This window comes from Ochotona curzoniae, unplaced genomic scaffold (assembly GCF_017591425.1).
Source record: "Ochotona curzoniae isolate NIBS_2020 unplaced genomic scaffold, NIBS_Ocur_1.0 contig_4516, whole genome shotgun sequence".
In the NCBI taxonomy this organism is placed as follows: Eukaryota; Metazoa; Chordata; class Mammalia; order Lagomorpha; family Ochotonidae; genus Ochotona; species Ochotona curzoniae.
Genome location: NW_024466313.1, coordinates 742,216 through 767,041, shown reverse-complemented (window position 1 = coordinate 767,041; position 24,826 = coordinate 742,216). Strand labels below are relative to the sequence as shown.

The 24,826-nt window shown below is 43.8% G+C and overlaps 1 protein-coding gene across 3 annotated transcripts in view; it reads left to right on the top strand.

Moving 5' to 3' along the window:
• The window catches only part of BRWD1 (bromodomain and WD repeat domain containing 1), a 107,884-nt gene that overhangs the window by 40,271 nt on the left and 42,787 nt on the right, over window positions 1-24,826 (top strand). For all 3 annotated transcript variants that reach the window (XM_040986630.1, XM_040986632.1, XM_040986631.1), the window contains exons 14-23: window positions 1,954-2,104; window positions 2,348-2,482; window positions 3,586-3,714; window positions 3,887-4,112; window positions 7,515-7,700; window positions 9,642-9,825; window positions 12,565-12,658; window positions 14,213-14,338; window positions 17,915-18,009; window positions 22,119-22,308. In XM_040986630.1, coding sequence (XP_040842564.1) covers window positions 1,954-2,104; window positions 2,348-2,482; window positions 3,586-3,714; window positions 3,887-4,112; window positions 7,515-7,700; window positions 9,642-9,825; window positions 12,565-12,658; window positions 14,213-14,338; window positions 17,915-18,009; window positions 22,119-22,308 — 1,516 coding nt within the window. The remainder of the gene's footprint in view (window positions 1-1,953; window positions 2,105-2,347; window positions 2,483-3,585; window positions 3,715-3,886; window positions 4,113-7,514; window positions 7,701-9,641; window positions 9,826-12,564; window positions 12,659-14,212; window positions 14,339-17,914; window positions 18,010-22,118; window positions 22,309-24,826) is intronic.

The window sequence follows — 24,826 nt, the reverse complement described above, 5'->3', positions numbered from 1 at the left end:
CATATGGATGCTGGTTTGTGTCCTGGCTGCTCCACCTCCCATCCAGCTCCCTGCTTGTGGCCTGGCAAAAGTAATGGAAGTTGGAGCAAGTCCTTGAGCCCTTGTACCTACGTGGGGGACCCGGAGGAGGCTTCTGGTTCTTGGCTTCAGATGGGCTCATATCCACGTTTTGCAGCTGTTTGGGGAGTGAACTCCAGGGGGTGGAAGATCTTGCTGTTTTTTTCTTCCCTCTAAAATAGGCCTTTCAAATAAAAATTAAGTATATTTTTAAGAAACCAACAGAAGTCTAAAGTCATGAATTTTGTTTGAATTTGTTTCCTGTGTTGTATACTTTTACCGATTTTTTCTGAGAAATTTTGTTTTGTTTTATTCTTTCAAAAAATCATCCTATCTGGTTTACTTTTTCTGAAATATAAACCATGGGATTTGTAGTGAGTTTTCCAAATAAATTTGGCCTCAGTATTTTTGTGGAATTAACTGTTGCAGAGAATGGAGAAAAAAATATAGAACGGGACTTTTGATAAACAACCTTTGTTAAGTTAAAAAGCCTTCAGGGCCCGGCGTGATGGCCTAGCAGCTAAGGTCCTCGCCTTGAATGCACCAGGATCCCATATGGGTGCTGGTTCTAATCCCAGCAGCTCCACTTCGCATCCAGCTCCCTGCTTGTAGTCTGGGAAAGCATTCAAGGACTGCGTCCTGGAAGTTCTTCATTCGTTGAAATAATGAAGGAGAGGGGAGTGTGAAGATCATGGAGAGTTCTGTATTTAGGCCAAGTAAGAATATCACTGTTGAAATTTGAGTAAGGACCTGTTTTGTGAGGTGGAGGAGTAAGCTGCTGCCTGGACATCAGCGTCTCATTGGATACCAGTGTGCGTATCCTGGCTGCTCCTCTTCCCGTCTAGCTGCCTGCCAGTGGCCTGATAAACACAACGGAGGATGCTCCGAGTGTTTGGGCCCTGCACCCACAGAGACTGGCCCAGTTCCGGCTGGTGGCTATCCTGGGGGTGAACCAGCGAGTGGGGGATCCCTCTCATTCTCACTCCAAATTTTATGTAAACATGAAAAAGATTTTTTTCTAATGAGCCTGAAAAGTGCTGTTTTTTGCTGCCATGCTCCATTCTTGGAGGTAATGTTACCTGTGTGTGTGTGTGTGTAATGATTGTTTGAAAGAGTTGGCTGGGAGAAAGAGATCTTGCATCTACTCGTTCACTTCTCGTGCCTGCAAAGGCTTACACTGGGCTAAGCTAAACAGAAACCTGGAGTCCATGTGGCTTGTCTGCAGCGTGGCGGGGTTCTAGGTGCTGGGGTACCCCTGCTGCTTACCATTACTTGGAAGCTCAATTGGAAGTAGAGCAGCAGGACTTGGGTGCTTCTGTGGGAGCTTGTAGTTGGTATTTTAGCCTGCTGTGTTACAACTCCAGCCCTGATGATCTGCTTTTCTTTAAGTAAGTTTTTCCTGGAAATCTTGAAAAACATTGTGTTTGTAAGAATTAAGCAGTTTACTTTTTATTCTTTAATGTTGGTGAATCAACTTGATAAAATGTTACTTTTCTACCTCATTTATAGCTCAACAAATTGACTGTCTTGAGTCATGTTTTTCTATATGCTGATGATATAAAGATGGATTGCTTTTTGTTTTCCTAAAATTTATTTCTTTGGAGTTAGGACCAGGTGAAGATAAGTGTTAGTAATAGGTTGGAATCAGGACAAGGGCATAAAGGGAGCGAGGTAAAATCTGATTGACTCTGTCTCTGAACTGCTTCTGATTGCTCTTCGGGTTCCACTCTAATCTCTGGCTCGGTAGTCTTCATGGATCCGATGTGATGAGTCGTTTGTATGTGTTGGGAAAATAGGCCCAGGAGTGTCATTCTCGCTGCCGTGCTGGTGGTGAGGGGTTATATGCACTGTGTGGAAGCCATCCGAATGAGTGAACAACTTCTGTATTTTTGTTAGGGACTTGTCCTCAGAAGAAGAAAGGTTTATGAAACCGAAAGTAACAATGATAGCTTGGAATCAGAATGACAGCATTGTTGTCACTGCTGTGAACGATCATGTCCTCAAAGTGTGGGATTCCTATACGGGACAGCTTCTCCATAACTTACTGGTACGTCGTTTTTATACAATATGACAGTTCAGAATGTTGGAGCTTTAATGTTCCTTTTCACACTACAGATTAGATAACACACATTTTTTTCCACATTTAAGTTACAAGTTGACTGGAAGCTTTTACATGTGTAATTTTTCTGATTTGTGTATTTATAAAAACCATTATACTAGGACAGTGTGTATGTGTATGTACAAGTTTCAACTGATAAACTCCTTAATGTCTTGGCTTTGTTGAATAAAGGGTCATGCTGATGAAGTATTTGTTTTGGAGACACATCCTTTTGATCCCAGAATTATGTTATCTGCAGGACATGATGGCAGCATATTTATATGGGATCTTACGAAAGGCATCAAGATGAAACATTATTTTAATATGGTAAGTGAAATGAAGTGTATCTTTATGCTTACATTGGTTTAGAGTGCTGGTTTTACAAAGTTTGGCTGGAAATTGATCTGCATGTTTTGGCTTCAGGTTTCTGTCTGTACAAGTCAGGGTATGTAACAGCTAATGAATTAACTGGCAGCCATGAGTGCAGAGAGTTCAGACATTCAGAGTCTGCAAAAACTGAATTGATTTCAGGTGTTTTACACTAAAATATACTTCTAATCCATTGTCCAGACTTTTTGAAGTGCCTTAGTATGTTCTCTTTCAAGAGAATACACATTTATATATATATATATATATATATATATATATTATTTAATGCCCTAACTAGTCCAGTGTGTTATTTTTCTACACATGCTAATTAGCGACAATTCATATGCAACTTAACATCAGTCTTGGGCTTCCTGCCCTGGCTTGTTTGGATGTGGAGGGCAGTCTGTCAGAGCAGTTAGTAGGTTAATGACTCTTCCAGCTCAGGTCGCATTTGCCTGGGATTCAAGCAATGTAAGTTAGAGCTGCAAGGAAGAGTAAAGCAGTTTTCAGGAGTGAGCATGTGTTCCATCATAGACCGCCCTCGCTGAGGCAGGGAGCTGCAGTGGCAGGGAGCTGCAGTGGCAGGCATGTACCTGTGCGCCCTGGAGGCTGCAGTGCGGTCGTCAGATCAGCCTAGGACTGGGTTAAGGTACTTTTCCATAAATTCTTGAAGTGTTCATTTTAGTTCAGAAATACTAAATTTTATTAAAATTTACCTAGTAGGTAACTTTTTAATACGTATTAAATTCAAGTCTTAACCAGTTGCCTGTCATTCACCTATAAAATGCACAGAAAAACCTTCACTGTGGATTGATGTGGAGCCTTTATTCAGTGACTTGCAGAACTAATTCCTAGAACTTACAAGTTTATTTTGTTCTCTAGAATAGTAGTATCTAAAATGAGTTTTGGTTTGTGATAATGATATATTTTAAAAGCAAAGGTTGCTTTAAATTTCTGCTTCAGAAGGGACCTATTGCAAGACTTGATTCACATTAGAAAAACGCATGTGTCAGAAGTCGGTGTGTAGAATTTTTCCTGATGTGTCTTGTTGGCTTTCCTAGATTGAAGGGCAAGGACACGGAGCGGTGTTTGACTGTAAATTCTCCCAGGATGGACAGCATTTTGCTTGTACAGATTCTCATGGACACCTTTTAATATTTGGTTTTGGATGCAGCAAACCATATGAAAAGGTCATTTAAAATATTTTTTTATAGTGTGGGGAAAAATTAACTTTGCAAATAGTTTATGCTAATCTTTTATTTTGATTAGCTGTTTAATGTCTATTTACATATGTTTACATGCATTTTTTACATGTTATATGTAAACCTGAAAAATGTCATCCTGTGAACTTGACTTTTCTAGATTCCTGATCAAATGTTCTTCCACACTGACTATCGACCTCTCATTAGAGATTCTAATAATTATGTCTTAGATGAGCAAACTCAGCAGGCCCCTCATCTTATGCCTCCACCATTCTTAGTGGACGTGGATGGAAATCCTCATCCAACTAAGTACCAGAGATTGGTACCAGGCCGAGAGAACTCTGCAGATGAGCACCTGGTTCCTCAGCTCGGATACGTGGCCACAAGTAAGTGTGAAGGTGCTTTTGTTTTTGTTTTAAATTTTTTATTTAATAAATTTAAAGAGCAAAGAGCTGCTGTACCTGTAGATTCACCAGATGGTACTCTTTTGAAGTCTTCTGTTACTCTGTGTCTGCAGTATCTTATGCTGTTTGAGGTGAGGATTCTGGATCACGTGCTTGTTTCTGCCTGAATTCTTTAAAATGTATTTCTAAAAATAGTACTCTTCCCTATAACTGTGTATTATTAAAATCAGGCCATGTAATTCAGATAATGTTGTTCTCTGTGTTTGTGATCAGTTTGGTCAGTGTTCTGATGTCTTTGCTTTGCCCTCTTGTGATGTCCATCTGGCATCATCCTGGCGTGGAGGTATTCCATTTCCTCTGTCTCCCAGAATCTGGCTTAGGTTCTTCTTTACTTCCATGACAGTGATGCATTTGAAGAGAGTAATGCAGGAAGTTTGTAGAATGTCTCATTTGTATTCATCTTCTTTTTCTTGATTAGGTCTAATGCATTTTAAATTTTTATTTGAAAGGCAAGAGTGAGTTGCTTATCTACTGGTTCACTCCCAAAATGCCTTTCACAGCCATGATTACGCCACTTTGAGGCCCAGAAGCTGAAACTCAGTCCTGATGTGCTCCCTGGCTGGCAGAGACCAGCCACCTGAGCTGTGACCGCTGCCTCTGAGGGTGTGTGGTAGCAGGACCCGGGGTGGTGAATGCAGTTGGCACGCGCTTAGGGGTGGGCTTCCGCACTGCTAGACCAGATGGCTGCCCCCAGTTTTTTTTTGAAGGTTTATTTTGATGGGTATTAATACATTCAGTCCCACCTTTTTTGGTTAGTGCTTGCATTCCTCTAATTTGCAATCCTTAACATCTTTGAATCTTTTAAAACAGGCTTTTTATGGGCTGCATATTTAATCCGATAATGTTTGTTAGAACTTGTGGACTGTTAGTCTTCTGTTCCATATGTCCTTTCTCCCCTTTTTCTGCCTTCTATGGGATTATCATTCGGTAATGCATCTACAAATATCTTTCTAGTGATACTTGTTAGCTATTTACTTTTTATTTTTTTAAAGATTTATTTTTATTACAAAGTCAGATATACAGAGAGGAGGAGAGATAGAGAGGAAGATCTTCTGTCTGATGATTCACTGCCCAAGTGAGTGCAACGGCCGGTGCTGTGCTGATCTGGAGCCAGGAGTCAGTAACCTCCTCCAGGTCTCCCACGCGGGTGCAGGGTCCCAAGGCTTTGGGCCGTCCTCAACTGCTTTCCCAGGCCACAAGCAGGGAGCTGGATGGGAAGTGGAGCTACCGGGATTAGAACTGGCTCCCATATGGGATCCTGGTGCTTTCAAGGCGAGGACTTTAGCCAGTAGGCCATGCCGGGCCCATTGAAAAATTCATTTTTAAACTTCTTTAAAATTTTTAATTAGCTTCTAGCTGGTTCAATGCTGTGTGTAGATTATGGTCTTAAGCATATGACCATGAGCCTTTCCTGCTTTTTCCTTCCCCTCATGACTCTATTTCTGTAAGAAACAGATGAGAATTTGTTTGCTGTAATATACTGAGTTAATGTTAAAAGAAGATACGTGTCATAAGGAGTATTTGAATCAGAGTGCTTAGACGTGTTTCCAGGTCCCACAGTTAGCACTTTTATCCCATTAACTAATCATCAGCCTGTTTAATGTTTTTTGTGAGGAATGTTACTGAAAAGAGAAAGGATATACAGACATGAAAATCAGATTCTTCCTTTGAGGTAATAGTCGTGGTATCTGCTCTACTCAGAATCCTGTGTAAGAATGAAAGTAACTTATAGCTGATGGCAGCTGTGCAGCTGACGGCTGCTGCTGACTCTGTGCTAGCCTGGACCTGGGAGCAGGAGAGCCTCCGTGGTTCTGTCAATGCTGCAAGCGTGTTCCGTGCACTTTGCAGCGGCAGTGATGTGGCAGAGCTGGTAGAGCCCGCCTTTCTTACGGAGTGCCGCTTTCATCCTGCCTGCTGCGTCGGTTGCTTTTCTCTTCTCCTTAACCTGTTTGTGCATCTGTTTCCTATTTTCCCCAGCTACTTTCCTCTCTCACATATATATGTATGTGTGTATGTGTGTACACATATAAACATGTACATATACACATGCTGTATTTTAAATGATTTATTTTTACTTGAAAGGCAGAGTTAACAGTGAGAGGTCCTCCATGTGCTGCTTCATTCCCTGACTGACTGCTTTGGCCAGAACTGGGCCACTCTGGAGCCTGGTGCCAGAAGCTTCTTCTAGTCTCCCACAGGGGTCTAGGGGCCCCAGTACTTGGGCAATCTTTAGTCACTTTACCAAGCCATCAGCAGGGAGCGAGATCAGCAGCAGAGCAGCGGGGCACTGGTCCAGTTCCGGTTGACGTTTCACACACCGTGCCCAGATGCTCTGCTCTTGATCTGGTTGCAAGCCGAGGCACCTGGGAAGCAGCTGATGCTAGTTCAAGTGTCTGATGGAGTTGCTGCCACTCTCGGGGGAGACCCGTTTGCAATCCCAGCTTCTCTTGGTGTTGGCCTGGCCCGACTCTGGATAGCACAGCCATCTGTGGACTGAATCAGCACACTGAATGTCTCTGTCTTTCTCGTAGGTAAATAAACAGATGGAAAAATGGACTAGTCCGTCTTTTAACAAGTCCGTTGAAAAAGATGGTTGAAAAGAAATTGCTTCTTTCTCTTCCAGATATCACTTGCAATTTCCCTGTTTGTTCTAGTCAGAGGCTCTGGTTTGGAAGGTTTTTTGTGTCTGCTACTTGAAAAAATAAAGATTTATTTTTCATTCATTCGAGAGGCACAGTTAGACATCTTACATGTGCTGGTTTACTTCCCAAGTGACCAGAGAGGCTGGGTCTGGGCAGGCTGAAGCCAAGAGCTTCCTCTGGGTCTCCATGTGGCTGCAGGGCTCAAGCAGTTGGGCCTTTCTGTTGCTTTCCCAGGTACATTAACAAGAAGCTGGATTGGAAGTGGAGCAATCACAGCATAAATTGGTGCCCATTTGAGATGCCAGTACTGCAAGTGGCAGTGTAACTGGCTATGCCACAGCAGCAGCCCCCTGTAAGATTTCAATGAAATATATCTGGTATAAGCGAAGAGTATTAAAGTGAAAAAGTGTAATAAAAGCTTTATAGAGATAATTTTTTATGCTTTTATTCCAGGAATTTCAGAGCTCGTGTTGAGGTTTTTGTAATACCGTGATAAGAAAGGGTTTTGATTGCTTTTAGTCTTTCCTCAGAGTTAGTTGTGAAAGTGTATATATTCTAATGCAATTCTGATTTTGTGAGAATAGAAATCCTGAAATTGATGTATCTTTAGTTGCCGTGCACTTGTTCTTTTTATGGTTTGTGTTATGTGTGATGATTGTGTGTTCAATCATTGAAATTATAGGTGATGGAGAGGTAATTGAGCAAATTATAAGCCTCCAAAGCAATGATAGTGGTGAGCGAAGCCCGGAGTCCAGTCTTCTTGATGGAATGATAAGACAGTTGCAGCAACAGCAGGACGAGAGACTGGCAGTGGATCAGGACGCCAGCGCCAGTGGACTGCCAAGTGGGGAAGAAACCCCGCGGAGAGGTAATGAGCAGATGGGAAACAGTGTGTGTTGGCATGCCTTCAGGTTGGTGTGAGGAAAGGCACATGCTTTGTCAATAACCTTTAAAGTAGGTATTGCAGTTTTATAAACATGTAACATGAATATCTTATTATACATTTTTCTAAAATAAAACTTGTTTACGGGCAGAAAGAAACTGACTCCCATCTGCTTGCTAACACCCTGACAGGATTTGATTTTTAATTATCAAAGACTACTTAAAGGTGCTTGACTTTTTTTTCTTTTAAAGATTTATTTACTTATTTTTGGAAAGTCAGATTTACAGAGAGGAGGAGATACAGAGTGAAAGTTCTATTCTCTGGTTCACTCCCCAAGTGGACACAATGACCAGAGCTGAGCCGATCCGAGGCCAGGAGCCAGGAACCAGAAAAAATTAGTAGTACAACTGGGACTTGAACCCAGGCACTGCACTATAGATTTGTACAAGTGTCTGTGCAGACACCTGTCCCTGTTTCACTTTTTAATAATAAATTTATTTTTATTGTTGATGATGTTTGCATAGTTGGGAAAGTTGTATACCCGTGTTTACCACTGATTCATGTGGGAAGGTCAAGGAGTGGGGTAAAGTTGATGAGACAATTACTTCCCATCTTTTTTTTTTCTTCCTGAACCTGGAGGAAAGGGGGAGAGGAGAGGGCTGCTCCTAGCAGCCTAACTGCATCAGGACCCCAAGATGAGGGATGGCCACCCAGTGTTATCCCAGGGTCCCCAGTATATAGCTTGTTCTGTGGGTACTGCTTATACGGTTTTGATAGTTCTGAGATGCTATTGATGTCATTGCTGCAAGGTTAATGAAACCTTTCCAAGGTCCATTGGCTGATACAGTCTAATTTAGAGTCTCCACTCTCTCAGATACTTGCTGACAAAAGTTGGCTGCGAAGTTGTCCAATTTGTTCTGCCATCCATGGTAGTGGATGTTCTCTGTTGTCTCCATGATGTGTCATGTCCCCCATGTGCAGCTGAGGAGGCCCAGTTCTGACACATGCACTCTGGTCATGCTCCAACCATGGGAAAAACCAAATTCTGTGGTTTTTCCCATGGTTGGAGTTTTGAGTTCAATGGTTCAGTTGGGTGGAAGATATTCCTGAAGAAACCTCGTCTCATGTGACCCCAGACCTGACTCCTATGTGTGCCAGCCAGTGCAGGGTCTGGTTCAGTCTGTCATCCTCATTATCACACGCACGCGTGTGCACACACACACACACACACACACACACACACTCTTTCACTCTCACTCACTCTCTGGTGTTAGAGTGTCCTGGTCAGTTCTTTCTTCAGCCCCACCTCATATGCAAACCTATAGATACTGTGGCCCAGCCTAACCTGCCCACCACCTTGGCCTTAACACACTCGTGTAGCAACTGCAGCCTAGTTGGAGTGAACCCCCCATGATCCCCACTAGGCCTGCCCCCAGCCCTAGTTCCTGTGCACAAACCATTTATTCATTTTTAGTATATATCTTTTTTTTTTTTTTAAAGATTTATTTTATTTTTATTGGAAAGGCGGATATGCAGAGAGGAGAGACAGAGAGGAAGATCTTCCATTCAATGATTCACTACCCAAGTGAGCGCAACGGTGGATGCTATGCCGGTCCGAAGCCAGGAGCCAGGAGCCTCTTCTGGGTCTCCCACGTGGGTGCAGGGTCCCAAGGCTTTGGGCCGTCCTCAACTGCTTTCCCAGGCCACAGGCAGGGAGCTGGATGGGAAGCGGGGCTGCCAGGCCTAGAACCGGCGCTCATATGGGATCCTGGGCGTGCAAGGCAAGGACCTTAACCACTGTGCCATCGCGCTGGGCCCATTTTTAGTATATATCCTACAAGTAGGGAGACGTGCTTTTGTTACATGCCAAGTACATATTAATATGAAAGTCTTTTTTGGAATAATACGCTGCTGATTTTTTCCTAGGCTTTAGAAGACTAAGTTTAGATATCCAGTCCCCCCCAAATATTGGCCTGCGTCGTAGTGGACAAGTTGAAGGCGTTCGGCAGATGCATCAGAATGCTCCGAGGAGTCAGATGGCTACGGAGCGTGACCTGCAAGCCTGGAAGCGAAGAGTGGTTGTACCAGAGGTACCACTAGGCATATTTAGGTTTGTTTGAGGTTACCTATTTATACGGTTTTTATCTTTAAAGATATATTCATGTGGTTATTTACACGTTTTTAATTTTGTTGTGTGAATAATCATATAAAATATGTTTTAAAGATTTATTTGTTTAGTTATTTGAAAGAATGGTGGATCCATTTTCTGTCTGTTTTCCCAAGTGCTGAAAACAGCTGAAGCTTGGCTAGGTTGAAACCAAGACCTGGGACCCTGGCACTGCCTCCCAGATCTGTTTCTAGAGAGCTAGATGCAATAGAGGTTGCACACGTCCTGGTGGCAGCCTGACCGACGGGCTGTGCCACCATACCTGCTCTTACTGTCCTGCCGTCTCAGCTCGCACAGCAGTGGAGGCACTTGTCTAGCAGTTGGTGCAGTGATGGTGGGAAGTGAAACACAGATGGTAGGAATGTGATGAAAAAGTTTTGTGTGGTACAACTAAGTCTTAAATTTTGTCTGGTTCATGATGATCAGAACTGGAAGTGTCATTTTGGGATAACTTCTCATTGTCAAACAGGGATCGGAAGTGAAATATGTGAATAGTTTCTTAAACATGTAAGCATTACTACTTTGACCTAGAAGAAATGGATTTTTTTCAGCAAGGCATGACCCAGATGTCTGTGTTGTCACTGGCAGCTCAGCTTTCAATTTTAAGTTGCTATACCTAAGAACACTGCCAAGGCTGCAGTCGTTATGTGTCCTTTTTGGTGAGATAGTTTGAGATTTAGGCCATAGGAAGAGAGAAAGAAGAGAAAAAGGCCATTTCTAGTCAATGGAACTTCCTTGGTGTGGCTATCCGGCATTTCTGTCGTCATTTGACCACTAAAGCTGGTGAGGGGTCCAGGTAACAGGGTATTTGAGGTGTAAAGAATAATCCAGTAGGATTGGTAATGGATTATGTGCAGTGTTTCTTGTAACAGTGAAGGGAAATACAGCATGTATCAGATAGGAATTTCATCTGGTTTTTATGTTTGTTTATGTATTTGAAAGGTGGAAGGACAGAGTCTGGTGCTGTGGCATAGCAAGCTGGCATCCCCTGTGGGTGCTAGTTTGTGTCCAGGCTGCTCCACTTCTGATGCAGCTCTCTGCTTATAAGCTGAGGAGGTCGTGGAGAATAGCTCAGAGTGCTTGCCATTGCACGCATATGACAGACCTAGAAGACATTCCTGGTTCCCAGTATATCAGATATACTGGGATATATCAAATATGCCAGTATACATCTTAGTATGTATTTTTAGTATATCAAATAATCATTAATTTTTAACAAAATTGATGTAGTGGAACATTTCATATGTATAATCAATTTTAAAGCATTACAACATATGTACTCTACCTCCCTGCTTTTTTTTTCCTTTTGATTTTTACAATCATGTACTTAAATAATTTTCTTTGTAATTGCAGTTGTAAGCCTTTATCAGGTAAAGATTTCAGCAGATAGTAGTGGAAAAGTCATTGCTTCTCAAGATTCTGGACAAAGGCTACAAATAATAGCAAAATGTCAATTTCATTCATACACATTGCCATTTTTTAGACTTGTATGTTACCATAAATCAAGGAAAACTTGCATCTGTCTTTAAAGACTGGCTTACTTCATGAAACAAAATGGTCTCCAGTTATATCCATTTTGTTGTGAAAGTTTTTTTTTGTTTGTTTGTTTTGAAAGTCAGATATACAGAGAGGAGGAGGAGGGAGGGCGAGATCTCTGTCCGTTGAATCACTCCCCAAGCAGTCGCAATGTCCGGAGAAAGACAGGATTTTATGGCTGAATATTATTCTGTCATGTAACTATATCAGAATTTCTTTATCTAATCATAAGTTGATGGGCAGTTGGGTTGATTTTATATCTTCGCTGTTGTTGGTTGAGTTGTGAAACATGAGAGAGTATAGATAACTTTCGAATGCTGATTTCACTTGCTTTGGGTAAACTCCTGGGAGTGCAATGGCTGGGTCATATGGCAGGTGCATGTTCCTGTTTCTGAGGAATCTCTGTACTGTCCTCTCTGGTTGCACTAGTTCACACTTCAGCACAGTGTGTCAGGGTACCTTCCCCACAGCACCACCAGCATTCAGTAATTGCTGAAGATAGCCTTTTCTAATGGTGAGCTATTTATGGATTCCATACATTGAATCATCCTTGAATCCAGATTAATCCCACTTGATCATGGTGTGTTATCTATTTTGCGTGTTGTTGAATTTGGTTTGCTAGCATTTTGTTGAGGATTTTTTCTCTGTGTTCATAAAGTATGTTGGTTTGTAGCTTTCGTTATGTCTTAGTACCAGACATGTTAGTGGTCTTCGGGAATAAGTGAGAAGAATTTCCTATTGTAATCTCTAACAGTGTAAGAACAATTGATAGTTTTCTTTAAATGCTTGGTAGATTTCAACAGTGAAGCCATGTAGTTCTAGACTTTTCTTTGATTGGAAAACTTTTATTTTTGCTGATCATTGTACATTGTTGGTCTATTTAGGAATTCTATTTCTTCATGGTTCATTCTTGGTAAGGGACATGTGTATAGGATTTTTATGTTAATATGAAAATCAATGTCTAGTTTCCTCTGTTAATATTTATATTGTATTTTTGACACTGTTTCAATTTGAGGAATTCAGTGTATTGGCTTTCAGGGTTATGGGTGAATGATCTGTAGGGTTGATTTCATTAGCAGCTTTTCCTCTTTTTATACTTACTCACCAGTTCAGTAACTAATATAACTGGATTATTTCAATTTGCAGGAAGTTGGAAGATTTTCGGATGGAGAAAGGTGAGGAGGAAAGGAATCTTTACATAATAGGAAGAAAAAGGAAGAGTGCCCAGCTCTCGCAGAAGGTAACGGCACTCTGCTGTCAGGGCGAGCTGCTTAGATACCTAGAGTGTTGTGACTTTCTGCTGAAGTAGGATGTTTCTTTCTCTGGATTTTCCTGTTAATAGATTTCATGACAGTCCAAAATTTAGCCCATTAAAATAATTTCTTAAATTAATTTTTCCAGTATTTTGCTTTCATGGGAAGTTTTGAGAGGTTTTTAAACCTTTGTTTTTATGTAAGTATGGTTTGTATGTGTAATTTAATGCCATTTATGTTGTTAAATTGGGGTTAATTGGCAAGTGGTAATAAAAGTTAATATGAACAGCTTTAATGTTTGTACTTGAAAGTTTTAGTTTTCACTTCCACATTGAGCAAGAATACCTAAAATGTTTATCACATATTTTTGAGAACCAGATAGTTTTGTATGGATTTGAGAAATTGTACCAAAATGAACTTATCCCTTTAATTTCATTTTCCATAGACTTTGAGCTTCATGTATAGATTGCATATAAATATAAATATATATGTAACATTATCTGTGGAATTAAATTTCATGGAGGGGCAGTTAGGAAAAGTTGAAGTGCTTTCTTTTCTTACGTCTTGCTGGTGTGAAGAAACGGTTGGGAGGCAGATGAGACATTTCATCCTGCACTCGGCAGTGACAGCAGGGCGGGGGTCAGCCTGAAGCCAGGCACTCCATCGGAGTCTGTCGCTGGACGCAGAGGCTCAAGGACTTGTCCCGCCTTCCTCTGCTCTCCTGGGAGCCTGAGCAGGCTTACTGTAATGCACGAGCCTCGTCCCCAAATCCTCTCATGCTAACATACCTTGCTGAGGTGGCTACCGGGTACATAGTTTATGCTTCCGTCTTTGGCTTTCTCTTCTAAAATTTGTTCCGTGTACAGTTTTAAAGTTTTATTTGAAGGATCAAGAGAGGGAGTGAGAGATCTCTCATCCAGTAGTTGGCTGTACAGGTGTTCGCTGGGGGTGAGCCACGCTGTCCAGTAACTGGACATTCTACTGCTCTGTGCCGTGGTGGCAGACACACTTGCATCAGTCATTGCCAGCTGATCCCTTTTATGTCTTCTACAGATCATAAAAGTAAAAACAGGAAGATTAAGTTAACAGTGTATGCCAGAGTGGCACATATTAAAGAACAGATGTATTTTTTTTTTAGTTACTATATTAGAAAAGCAAAACTAGAGACAGAAAAACAGATCTTCCACCCCTTGTTTTCCTCCCCAAATAGCTGAGGCTTGGCCTGGCTCAAGTCAGGAGACAAACTTTCTCTTGGTCTTCCCATGTGCATGGCACAGACCCTGTCGCTGTGTGGTTTTCCAGGACGCATTAGCAGGCATCTGGATTGGAAGTGGACCTGCTGGGACTGAAGCCTGGTGCCCATATGGGATGTAGGCTCTGCAAGGGGATGGCTCAATTTGTTGTGCCACAGTGCAGGCCCTGAGTATTTTCTTTTCCAGGCCTTTATTTTGAGCTTATGTCCTTTCCGGAACTTGATGGAAAGGCTGTTTGGTTGACACTGTCCTTAGGTATTGATTGTCCTGCTCATGTTTATTTTTCAGACAGACTCAGTGGTTCCAGTGTCACAGTCAAGACAGAGGACGTGTAGACGTAAATATCTGAATTATGGTCAAAGAGATCTGCATGAGTTATCTTCTGAAGATGAGTCTTCAGGGTCCGCAAGACATGTGAGTGTTGTCAGTTTAAACAGCACACAATGGCTGTAGATGTATTTAATTCTCTACTGTGAGTCTATGCTGTATTTATTTGAAAATATTATACTCTGTAGAGGTTAACAGTGAAATTTTATAATTAGAAATTTTTAAGTAAAAAATTTAAGAACTCTGTTGAGATAGTCACTACATTTGAGTTATTACCCACCACTAGTATTACTGTGGCTGTTGCATCATTACCACTATTCACTTTTTAGAAAGATTTTTTTTGGAAGAGTTAGAGGTGATTATCGGCTGGTTCACTGCTAAGAGGGCTTTATGGCCAGACTGCAGGCAGGAGCCGCATATCTCCTGCATGGGTGGCGGGAGCCCGAACCGGTGGGCCGTCCTCCCTGCTTTGTCAGATTGGAAGTGCAGCGTTGGATCAGGAACCAGCACCCAGATGGGACGCTGGTGTTGCAGGATTTATCTACTGTGCTGCAGTGCCAGTCCCCTCCCCCACCCCCTGCTCCCGTCACCTGCACCTCTACCTGTTTGTGCTGTTCTTTCTCCTCTTCCCTGTCCCTGGCAAGCACTAATGTGCTTCCTGTGTGCGCGTTTTCTTACGCTGCCGTTTCAGTGGCACATGATGTTGTGGTCCTCTCACAGTGTTCTCAAGGCTGATGTCAGTGTGCGGTGTGTAAACAGTTGTTGCCCAGCACTGTTGAGTGGTACGTCGGGACCACATGTGCCTTACTCATTCATCAGCTAGGGGACGTTTCTGTTTTTAGTTATTATCAATAGTGCTGGTTATTAACTGGCATACAGGTTTTTGTTTAGACATTTAGTTGTTTATCTGCTCAGTCACTTAGCTTTTGTTTAACTTTTGAAAATTTACCTGGCTTTTTAAAATTTTATTTCAAATGATATGAAGTGGACAGATCTCATGCGTTTCCTAATACAAGTGTAGGAGCATAGTGAGCGAAGGCTTCTGTCCCGCTCCTGCTGCGTTCGCCACCAGCCTCTCCTTCCTTATTTCTTCATTTTTGTTCCTAATTTGTACAAGAACATTTTCACATCACTTCACCATCACAGGCTCAACTCCATACACAGAGCAAGTAGAGTAATACTAATGATAGTAATAATGATAAGCCCTATTCCTCGTGAGTGTAGAGAAGGCCGTCACCACGATAATCAAATCCCAGAGTCAGTGCAGCTCACAGAGGACATTTTTTGTATGCTGTGTGTTAATTATCACAGATCAAGGACCACTATGACTTGTGTCTTTAGGACTGGCTTATTTCACTGAGCATGGTGGTTCCAGTTGCATCCATTTAGTTGCAGAAGAGATGGCTGATCAGTATTCCAGAGTGTATTTGTACCACATTTTCTTCATCCAGTCATCAGTTGTTGAGCATCTGGATTGATTTTGTATCGCAACTATTGTATAATGCACTGCTGGAAACATGGGGTTCCAGGTAGCTCTGTCAGCTGCAGATGTGATTTCATCTGGATCTATTCCCAGTAGTGGGATGGCTGGGCCATGTGGTAGAGCTGTTTTCGGCTATCAGAAATCCCCATACTGTCTTCAACAATGGATGCACTGGGTTGCATTTCTACTAATACTGGCTGGATTAGGATACTTTCCCCCCACGTCCCACAAACATTTATTGTTTTCTGATTTCTGTGTGATAGTCATTGTAACTATGGTAAAGTAAAAGCTCATTGTGGTTTTTATTTGCATTTCCCTGGTGGCTGGTGATCCTGAGCAGCTTCCTCACTTCTGTGGCCATTGGACTTCATCCTTTAAAAACACCTGTTCATGTATTTTTGGCCATTTCTTCACTGGGCAGTTTTGTTGGTATTTTGTTGGTATCTCTTCTCTTCCTCCCTTCCTTCCTCCATTTCGTTTCGTTTCGTTTCTTTTCTCTTCTTTTTCTTTTTAATTGAAAGGTTAGATACACAGAGAGGAGGAGAGGAGAGGAGAGAGAGGAAGATCTTCCATTTGTTGATTCGCTCCCCAAGAGGCCGCAACAGCTGGAGCGGAGTCAGTCTGAACACGGGAACCAGGAGCTTCTTCTGGGTCTCCCACATGGGTGCAGGGTCCCAAGGCTTTGGGCAGTCCTCGACTGTTTTCCCAGGCCACAGGCAGGGAGCTGGATGGGAAGTGGGGCTGCTAGAACAGGAACTGGCGCCCATATGGGATCCCAGTGCATTCAAGGCGAGGACTTTAGCCACTAGAGTACCCTGATGGGGTTGTTGAGTTTCTTAAGCTCTTTATAGATCCTGATATATTAGTTTTGTGATATTTGCATAGTTTACAAATATTTTCTCCCATTCTGTTGGCTGCCTTTTCACTTTGTTGTTTACTTTTGCAGTACACAAGCTTATTAGATTGCTGTAATCCCATTTGTTTATTTTGTTTTGATTGCCTGTGCTTCTGGGGTGTTCAGAAAAGAGGAAGTCAAGCTATGCCTGTTTGCAAGTGACACAGTCCTCCACGTAGGAGAGCCAGAACACTACCAGGAGACTATTGGTACTCACAAGAAAGTTTGGTTAAGTTGCAAGATTAAAAATCAACACACAAATATCAATAGCTGATCCTGGTGCAGTGGTCAATCAGCTGATGCTCCCACTTGAAGCTACAGGATCCCATATGGGTACCAGTTTTGAGTCTTAGCTGTTCCAGTTCCTATCCAGCTCCCTTTTGATGGTCTGGGAATACAGCAGAGAATGACCCAAAGCCTTGGGACATGCCTCACACGGATGTCTAAGCTGTCTCATGCTGACCCCTTTACTTGAGTCTTAATGACCATGTATCATTGGTTGTGACTTTTTGGAAGGAAAGCAGTTCTTTTGGAGAAGAGTGTTCAACATCAATATTAATTTCAACCCTTGATCTTTGTGCTGTAGCGGACTGCTATCCTGGCTCTAAGTCATCTTTCCTGTTACTTTTCTTCTCTGGTCTTTTGCCACGCATTTAGAATTTTCTCCTTGGTACTTTCTAATTAAATCACATTTTCTTTTTTAGACTTACGTAATCTGTCAGTAAATGATTGATTTACTCTTGATTTGTCTGCTTAGGCATAATGAACAGGCGTTAGCCTCTTTCTTGGTTTATATGCTGTAACTTACTATTGTCTCATAGTCTGTGAGCCTCAGTGTCCCTGTCCGTGAAGAGGGGCCGGTAGACTCTTCCTCATGAGTCGCTATGAAAGTTTCTTGAGCTCAGGGCTGAGGACTGACTGGGTGTGCTTGCTGTCCAGATGTCTGCCCCACTGAGTCTCTGCAGCTGGCTTTTTTCTGGCTTTTTTCTTTCACGTTTCCGTGTCTCAGGCTTTAAGCACGTATTCTGTTGGAACAAATTTCAGGCTCAGCTTCTGTTTTCTCTTGGTAGATTTGGTGAATAGTGCATGGGTTAAAGATTCAAATTCTTCTGCATTATACTGTGTGCATTGGTAAGCAAAGGGCTGCTTCTTAAGTTTACCTGATTATGTTTTTATTAATGGATGATTACATTGAGATGATTTCATCTCCCATTGGGATGACTGAAGATTTTTTGATGTGTCAATTTGACTTCAGAGAAAATTTTTTTTCCCTCTTGCGAATTAGGAGACCTCCTGTGATGCAAGTGAAGGCTCTTGTTCTTCAGAAGAGGATGAGTGGAAAAATGATAGAAAGAGTGACAGCTACAGCGAGAGTTCAAGGTATGTGCTTCTGATGGTTTTGCTCTTTCTTTTTTTTTTAATTTTTATAAAATTTTATTTTGACATTCTTTACATAGTTAATTAGGGTAAGAAGGTTCAAGGGCTACATGAAAGTGGATAATACTAGTATGTTTTCCATATTGTTACCTTCATGTTTAAAGGGGGGTATTTAAGGGAGAAGGCCCACCCAATTTCCCACCCTCCCCAGGTCCCAGATGTAGGGCATGCTCTGAGGTTCTTGCTCAAGTGGTTTTGATATTGCAACAGTTATGAATTGCTGTCAATCTTGCCACTCCAAGCACTATGAGGGCTTTGAAAAATCCACTGATTGACATAGTCCATCATAGCTGAGATGGTTGGTTGAGCTGTTCTGTCTTCTCTCTTTTCTTGGTTAGGGTTCTGAGTCCAGCATTTAGATTAGGAAGATCTCCAAAGAAACTTCTTGTATGTGCTAACCAGTACAGGGCCTGGCACCGTCCATCACTCCAATCAGCTGGTGGTTGCAGTTGCTGGGTTGGTTCTGTTTTCATTCCCGACTTCCACTGGAACCATTGGGCATTGCAGTCCAGCCTGGTTCTGCCCAGCACATACTTGGTCCTCACATAAACCAGTGGGAGCTGCAGCCTAGGTTGGAGCGACCCACAATAACCCCCACCAGGCCCACCCCCTACCCTGGTTTGCCAGTAAGTGTAGCAGTAATCCAGTCTGTCCCACACCCCATTCCACCCCAGCCGCTATCTTAGTTTTATGTCCTCCCGTGGAAGTGGTAACCCAAGAGGGATGAGCCCACTATTTCCCTCCCAGGCCTCTCCCACTCCCAGATTCCAGCTGATGCTGCGTCTAAGCCCAAACAACCCTTGCCCAGTTTAATTTTGTTTGTACCAGTAGGAATAATCCGCCCAGCCCAGCTTTTCCCTGATCTAGTCCACATGGGGCTCAAAGGTGTGGTAGCTCTGCCTAGTCTGGTCTGCCCTTATCCCAGCCCATGCTGTCCTGCGGAAGTAGCTGTCCTGCAAAGGAACCCTCCCTTATTCCCCTGCCGGCTCTGCCCCCTTCCTTTCTTGTTCTCACGTGTGCTGGTTGGGCGCTGCGGTCCCTTCTGGTACAGGCAACCTCACCTCAGCATTCCATATTGTGCACTAGTCTTTGTTGCGACCGACCCTAGGTCGACCCACACTGGTGCCTGGATTTGCCAGTGGATGACGTGGACAGGTTCAGCCTGGTGTTGCCCCCACGTCTGCCAATTGTATGCCAGTGTGTAGCTTTCCATGGCCTTTTCTGGGCTGTTTCCTATCATGTTTCTTGCGCTTACCTGCCGGGTCTGTGTCCTGCCAGAGGAGTTGCCCAGGCTCCTCCATCAGAACCTCTCCCAATGCCAGGTTTCATGCTTACCAGTGGTTCCATGAGCCAGCCCTACTCAGTCCACCTCCTGTCATAGCAGGAACTGTGGCTTTTCCTGACTGGCCTTCAACCCAATCTGGTTCTTGCTATTGGATGTTCCAGCCCAGCCATGGTTTGTCCATACCCACGTATGGCTCACACATGGCTCAGTAGGGGTTTGAGACCCTGCCTAGTCCATCGCACATCTGCCCTGGTCCTCCAGAACACCAGGGGGAGTCGGGGTCCGGCCCGGTTTGGTGCATCCAATCCCAGTCCACACTTGTGCCAAGGGAGACTACAACTGTTTCCAGATCAGAACGCAGCCCCCCTTCCAGGCCATGTACCTCTTGGTGGGAACCTCAGCCCAGCTAGGGTTGTCCCCTTAGCTCCCCAACCGGGTCTGTTCCCAGCCATAGATCACTTGCATGCCAATGGATGCTCTGACTCAGCTTGGCACAGCTCCTCACCTGTCCCGACCTCTGCCTTAGACACTGTGGCTTAGCGTCCCTGGCTCCCACAGACCAGCAAGTACAAGAACCTAGCTCGGCATGACCTCTGCTCCCTCCTGGTTTCTAGTTTTACTTGTGGGCTAAGGTTTGTTCAGTCGTGCCTAATCTACTCTGTTCCATTACCAGTTGACACATTGGCCAACTGTTGGAGCTACTTTTGCAGGACAAGCCCCAAGCCCTAGCTTCTGCATGACTGGTATTTGGTGCTCAGAATTATTAGTGATTACAAGTTTTGCTAAGGAAGAGTTACTGCCTGTTTCAGGTCCGAGAAGCACAATGGGTTCAACCTGGAGCTAATTAAGCAGCAACTCAAAGAACCAAATCCCCAGAGCTCCCCGGCTGGGCGGCCAGCAGGCAGAGCCTGGCACCAAATGGCGCACTGGCCGCCCGGGGACAGCTCAGCACATGGCGGCTGTGCCCATGGCGGCTGTCCGGGATCCAGGCATGTGACGCCCCGTCCTGAGACCCACCAGCTGCCAGGAGGCTGCTGGAGGTTTAAATAACCCAGGCCCAAGGTCGCACCCCTCCCAAATCCCATTCACTGCCCCATGAGGGCGGCGGGTGGGTCCCGGGCCTGCCCAGTCCCGGAGGCCTCCCCCTCGGTCTACTCACCCCGAAGGAAGCGGCTCCCGGAACCCAGCAGGCCCGGGGACAGCTCAGCACATGGCGGCTGTGCCCATGGCGGCTGTCCGGGTTCCAGGCATGAGACGCCCTGTCCTGAGACCCACCCGGTTTTGCTCTTTTAAGCATTGTCCAAACTTGGAGAGAACTCTATGTGGATGAAATTCCAGGGCAAGAGTCTGCACCTGTAGTACAGTTAGCACTGAGGTTTAAGTGTGTTTAAAATGAGAAATGAACTGGATTAACAGCTGTTAAAGACACATCTTTTTGGGATTCTTAGGTGACTATCAATGTCAGCCTTGTAGCGTTAGCTAACACCTAGTCGTGTTAAGTATGTGTGGTAAAAATGTCAATGTAGTCTGGCTTGAATTTACAGTGAGTAATATACAAAGTCTGCATGGTAATACATCTGTGTTGTTATTACTGGCATATGTTTTGTTTTCCTGATAATTGGTTTTGGATTTCGTAGGACCAGATTGTCACATTCTGTTTCCCATCGTGGTTCATGTCACCTTCATCCCCACACATTCCTTTTCCTTTCTCTCCCTCCCTCCTTTCCTACCTCCCTCTGAGCTTTCCTTCCTTCCTTCCTTTTTAAAGAATTACTTATTTAAACAAGACAGGAAGAAACTTATCTACTCCCCAAATGGCCACAACTCCCAGAGCCGGGCTGCTTTGACGCCAGAAGCCACGTGTTGTTTGTTTTTTGAGGTCTCCTTCATGTATAAAAGGAGCCCAAGCACTTGTGCCATCCTCCACTGTGTCCCAGGCACATTATCAAGGAGGTGGACTGGAACTGGAGTAGCTGAGATTCCAGTCACTGCCCTTGTGAGATGCCAGCGCTGTGGGCTGTGGTTTGACCCTCTGTGTCACAGCGGCGTCTGAAGGCAGAAACCCCGACTTAGGCTCTCCAGCCTGTCCAGGGCATGTCTAGACAGCTAGTGTCACTCAGATCGCCTTCTATTGTCATCGTAATTAGTCAAACGATAGTCTTATGTTTCCTTTTACTTTATTTTGATCAGTAACTGGCATGATTTTATAGCATCTGGTTATATAAATACTTTTAAGTTTATTTTAAAAAACAAACAAAAAAGGACTTCCATCTACTGATCCTCAACCCAGCCTCCCCCAACCGCCATTGCATACCTACCACACAGCTGGTGCTGGGCCAGGCTGAAGCCAGGAGCAAAAAACCCAAAAACACAGTACAACTTTGGTCCTGCTTCCTTCCCTTGGCCTTCTAATGTGTTTATTGATGGCTTGTGATTGCAGTTCATTCTAAGCCGCAGCCTCTTGCAGTGTGCTGGGCGAGCTGTTCCTGAGCCTCGTCTCTGGAGGAGTTGTGGCTGGCTTGCAGGTGTTAGCTCTGTCGCGCTTCATCTGTAGGCTTGGGAAGAAAAGCTTGCAAGCTTGTGTTCTCCCTTCATGCAGCATCTGTGCTCTCTCCTTGTCGCTGTTTCCATTCTGCACTGGTAGTGTGGGGGCTGCTCCTAGGATCTCTCCTTTCCTGTCTTCTCTCTCCCCTTGAGCTGTTCTATTAGCTTGCTGTCAGCGTTTAGGTCCTGATTCCACATTCCTTATGGCATTCTCCTCCTCCAGCGACTCTTCGTCTAGATACTCTGATTGGACGGCTGACGCAGGCATCAACTTGCAGCCTCCTTTGCGAACATCCTGCCGGCGACGAGTCACCAGATTTTGTAGTAGTTCAGAAGATGAAATGTCTACTGAGAATTTATCACCTCCAAAAAGGAGACGAAAAAGAAAGAAAGATAGTAAGCCTAAAAAAGAGGTAAGAGACCCATATCTTGTAATTTGCTTATTGTCTTACAGCCCTTATTCATACTCGAGTAGAACTATGATCTTTATCTTCTTTATTGGCTGAGTATTATGCCTAGTGGGACATTAAGCCTGTGATTTATAGAGTAGACTGAAGTTATGTTTTGTAAAAATGAAAAAAAGGAAAGAAGGAGATTGAGGGAGGGCAGTGTGATTGTCTTAGAATTGTACCTGTGGGCACTAGCACCACGACTAATCCTCTGCCGGTGACGACAGCATCATATATGGGCACTGGTTTGAGTCCCAGCTGCTCCTTTCAAATCCAGCTCGCTGGGGAAGCAGCAGAGCATGGCCCAAGGTGCTGGGCTCCAGTGCCCACGTGGGAGACCTGGGAGAAGCTCCTGGCTTGGAACTTTGGGTGTGGTGTCCATTTAGGGAGTGATCAGAGGATGGCAGGTCTCTGCCTCTCACCCTGTGTAACTCTTTCAAGTAAAAGAAGTCTTAAAAAAAAAAGCCAAAGAATTCTATTTATGAAATACATGGAGTCTATTCTATTTATATCAATAAAAATTTAAAAGATTTGCAAAGCAGTGTTGAGGAAGAGTGTAAAATAACCTGTATCTGTACTTTTTATGGAGATACTGTTTTTATTCTTGTATGTACTGATCTGTTTGAAAGAACTACAGAGAGAAAAGTAGAGAGCGAGTATCTACCCCGGGTTTACTTTGAGGTAACTCAGTGGCTAGGCTGAGTCTGGAATCCAGGAGCTTCATCCAGGTCTCCTGGGTAGGTGGCAGAAAGGCCTCATCCTCTGCACTTCCCGTTCTGCTAGTGGGCTCTGTGTCAGAGGCGCAGCATCCTGGACGGGAGCCCTTCCCGTGTGGGCTGTCTGCCTACGGTGCTGGCCTGCCATGCTGCCCTCCACGGGTTATTGACACTTCTACGTCGCTCTGCTCTGAGTTGTGGATTTGACAGAGAATCCTTTCCATATCAAAAACTTACAGGCAGAGCTCTGTTACTCTGAATCCCACGCAGCTCATATTTGTCTCCTGATAATTGGAAGAAGTTTGAGGTGCTTTCTTATTTTGACTTTCACTGACATTTTTTCCTGTTCTGTTTATACTTTTATCATCATGCTTTTCTTGATTGTGCTGTCCTTTTTCCTCCCTTATGCAAGGTATTTGAAGAGGTTTTTAGAAAATGCAATTAAATGTTTATTTTAGTGCAAATAATTTTGAACTTCATGCATAGGATATTCAAGAAGTTCATAGAAAGTGCATATTTTCAGAAATCTTCATAGAGAAGTCCCTGCAACGCCATGTTTATGGTAGCATAGGATAAGACCTGGAAACAGTCCAGATGCCATCAACAGGGATTTGTGGTCAACTTGAAAAGTCACTAGTCTTAAACTCAAATCAAGAGGGCACTTGGAGAATTTTGGTAGAACTATGTGTGGAAGAGGAGTTAGGTTGCACGTTAGCTACCTGGCATGAGATGTAAAAGAAAATCAGGAGATGTTACCGAATGTGCCAGGTAGTTATATTGCTTTCAGAAGTGCTGTACTCAAATGTATGTCAAGAACCAAATGTGTTTGCTGCTTAAAAGTAATCATTGGAAATGAATCATTGGAGCTGGTGTACTGGCTCAGTGGGTTAAGCTCAAAGCAGCAGCCCATATTGGAGTGCCATTTCGGGTCTCAGCTGTTCTGCTTGTAGTCCAGCTCAGGACTGATGTATCTGGGAAGGCAGTGGGAGATGGCTCAAGTGCTGGAGATCCTGTCTCCTGGTTGTGGTCTGCTCTAAGTCCTCAGTATTATATCCATTTGTGAAGGAAATCCCGTTTCTTTCCCGCTCTGATTTGTTGCCTGGAAAATTCAAAATGAATGTTTCTTAAAATAGACATCCAAGGGCCCAGTGTGATAGCCAGGTGGGTAAAATTCTCACTTTAGATGTGCCAGGATCCCCTATGGGCACAGGTTCATATCCCAGTGGCCCCACTTTCCTTCCAGCTCCTTGCTTGTAGCCTAGGAAAGCAGTTGTGGACTGCCTACCTGGCCTGGGAGCGGCTCAATTCTGGCTGTTGCAACCACTTAGGGGGTGAAACCAGTGGACAGAATATCTTTTCTGTGTTTATCTGATTTTCCAATAAAATAAATAAATATTTTATAGAAACAGTAGACATTCAAAAGGTTTTCACTTGTTTCAGTTAAATAGTGCATAATGGCTCTTTAGAAAAAAGTTGTATTGCCCTATTTGAAAGGCAGAGTAACAAATATGGAGAGGTAGACAAAGGGATTTTTCATCTACTGGGTCGCACGTGGCTGCTAAGCCCAGGGGTGGGCCTGCTGGCAGCCAGGAACTTGGAACTCCATCTGGGTCTCCCAGGTTGGAGACATGGCTTCAGGTGCTTGGGCTGTCTTCTGCTTTTCCAGGTGTGTTAGCAGGGAGCTGGGTCAGAAGTGAAACAGCCAGGCTGGATCTGGTATTCCCATCAGAAGCTGGCACAGCAGGTGGTAGTTTAACTCGCTGGGC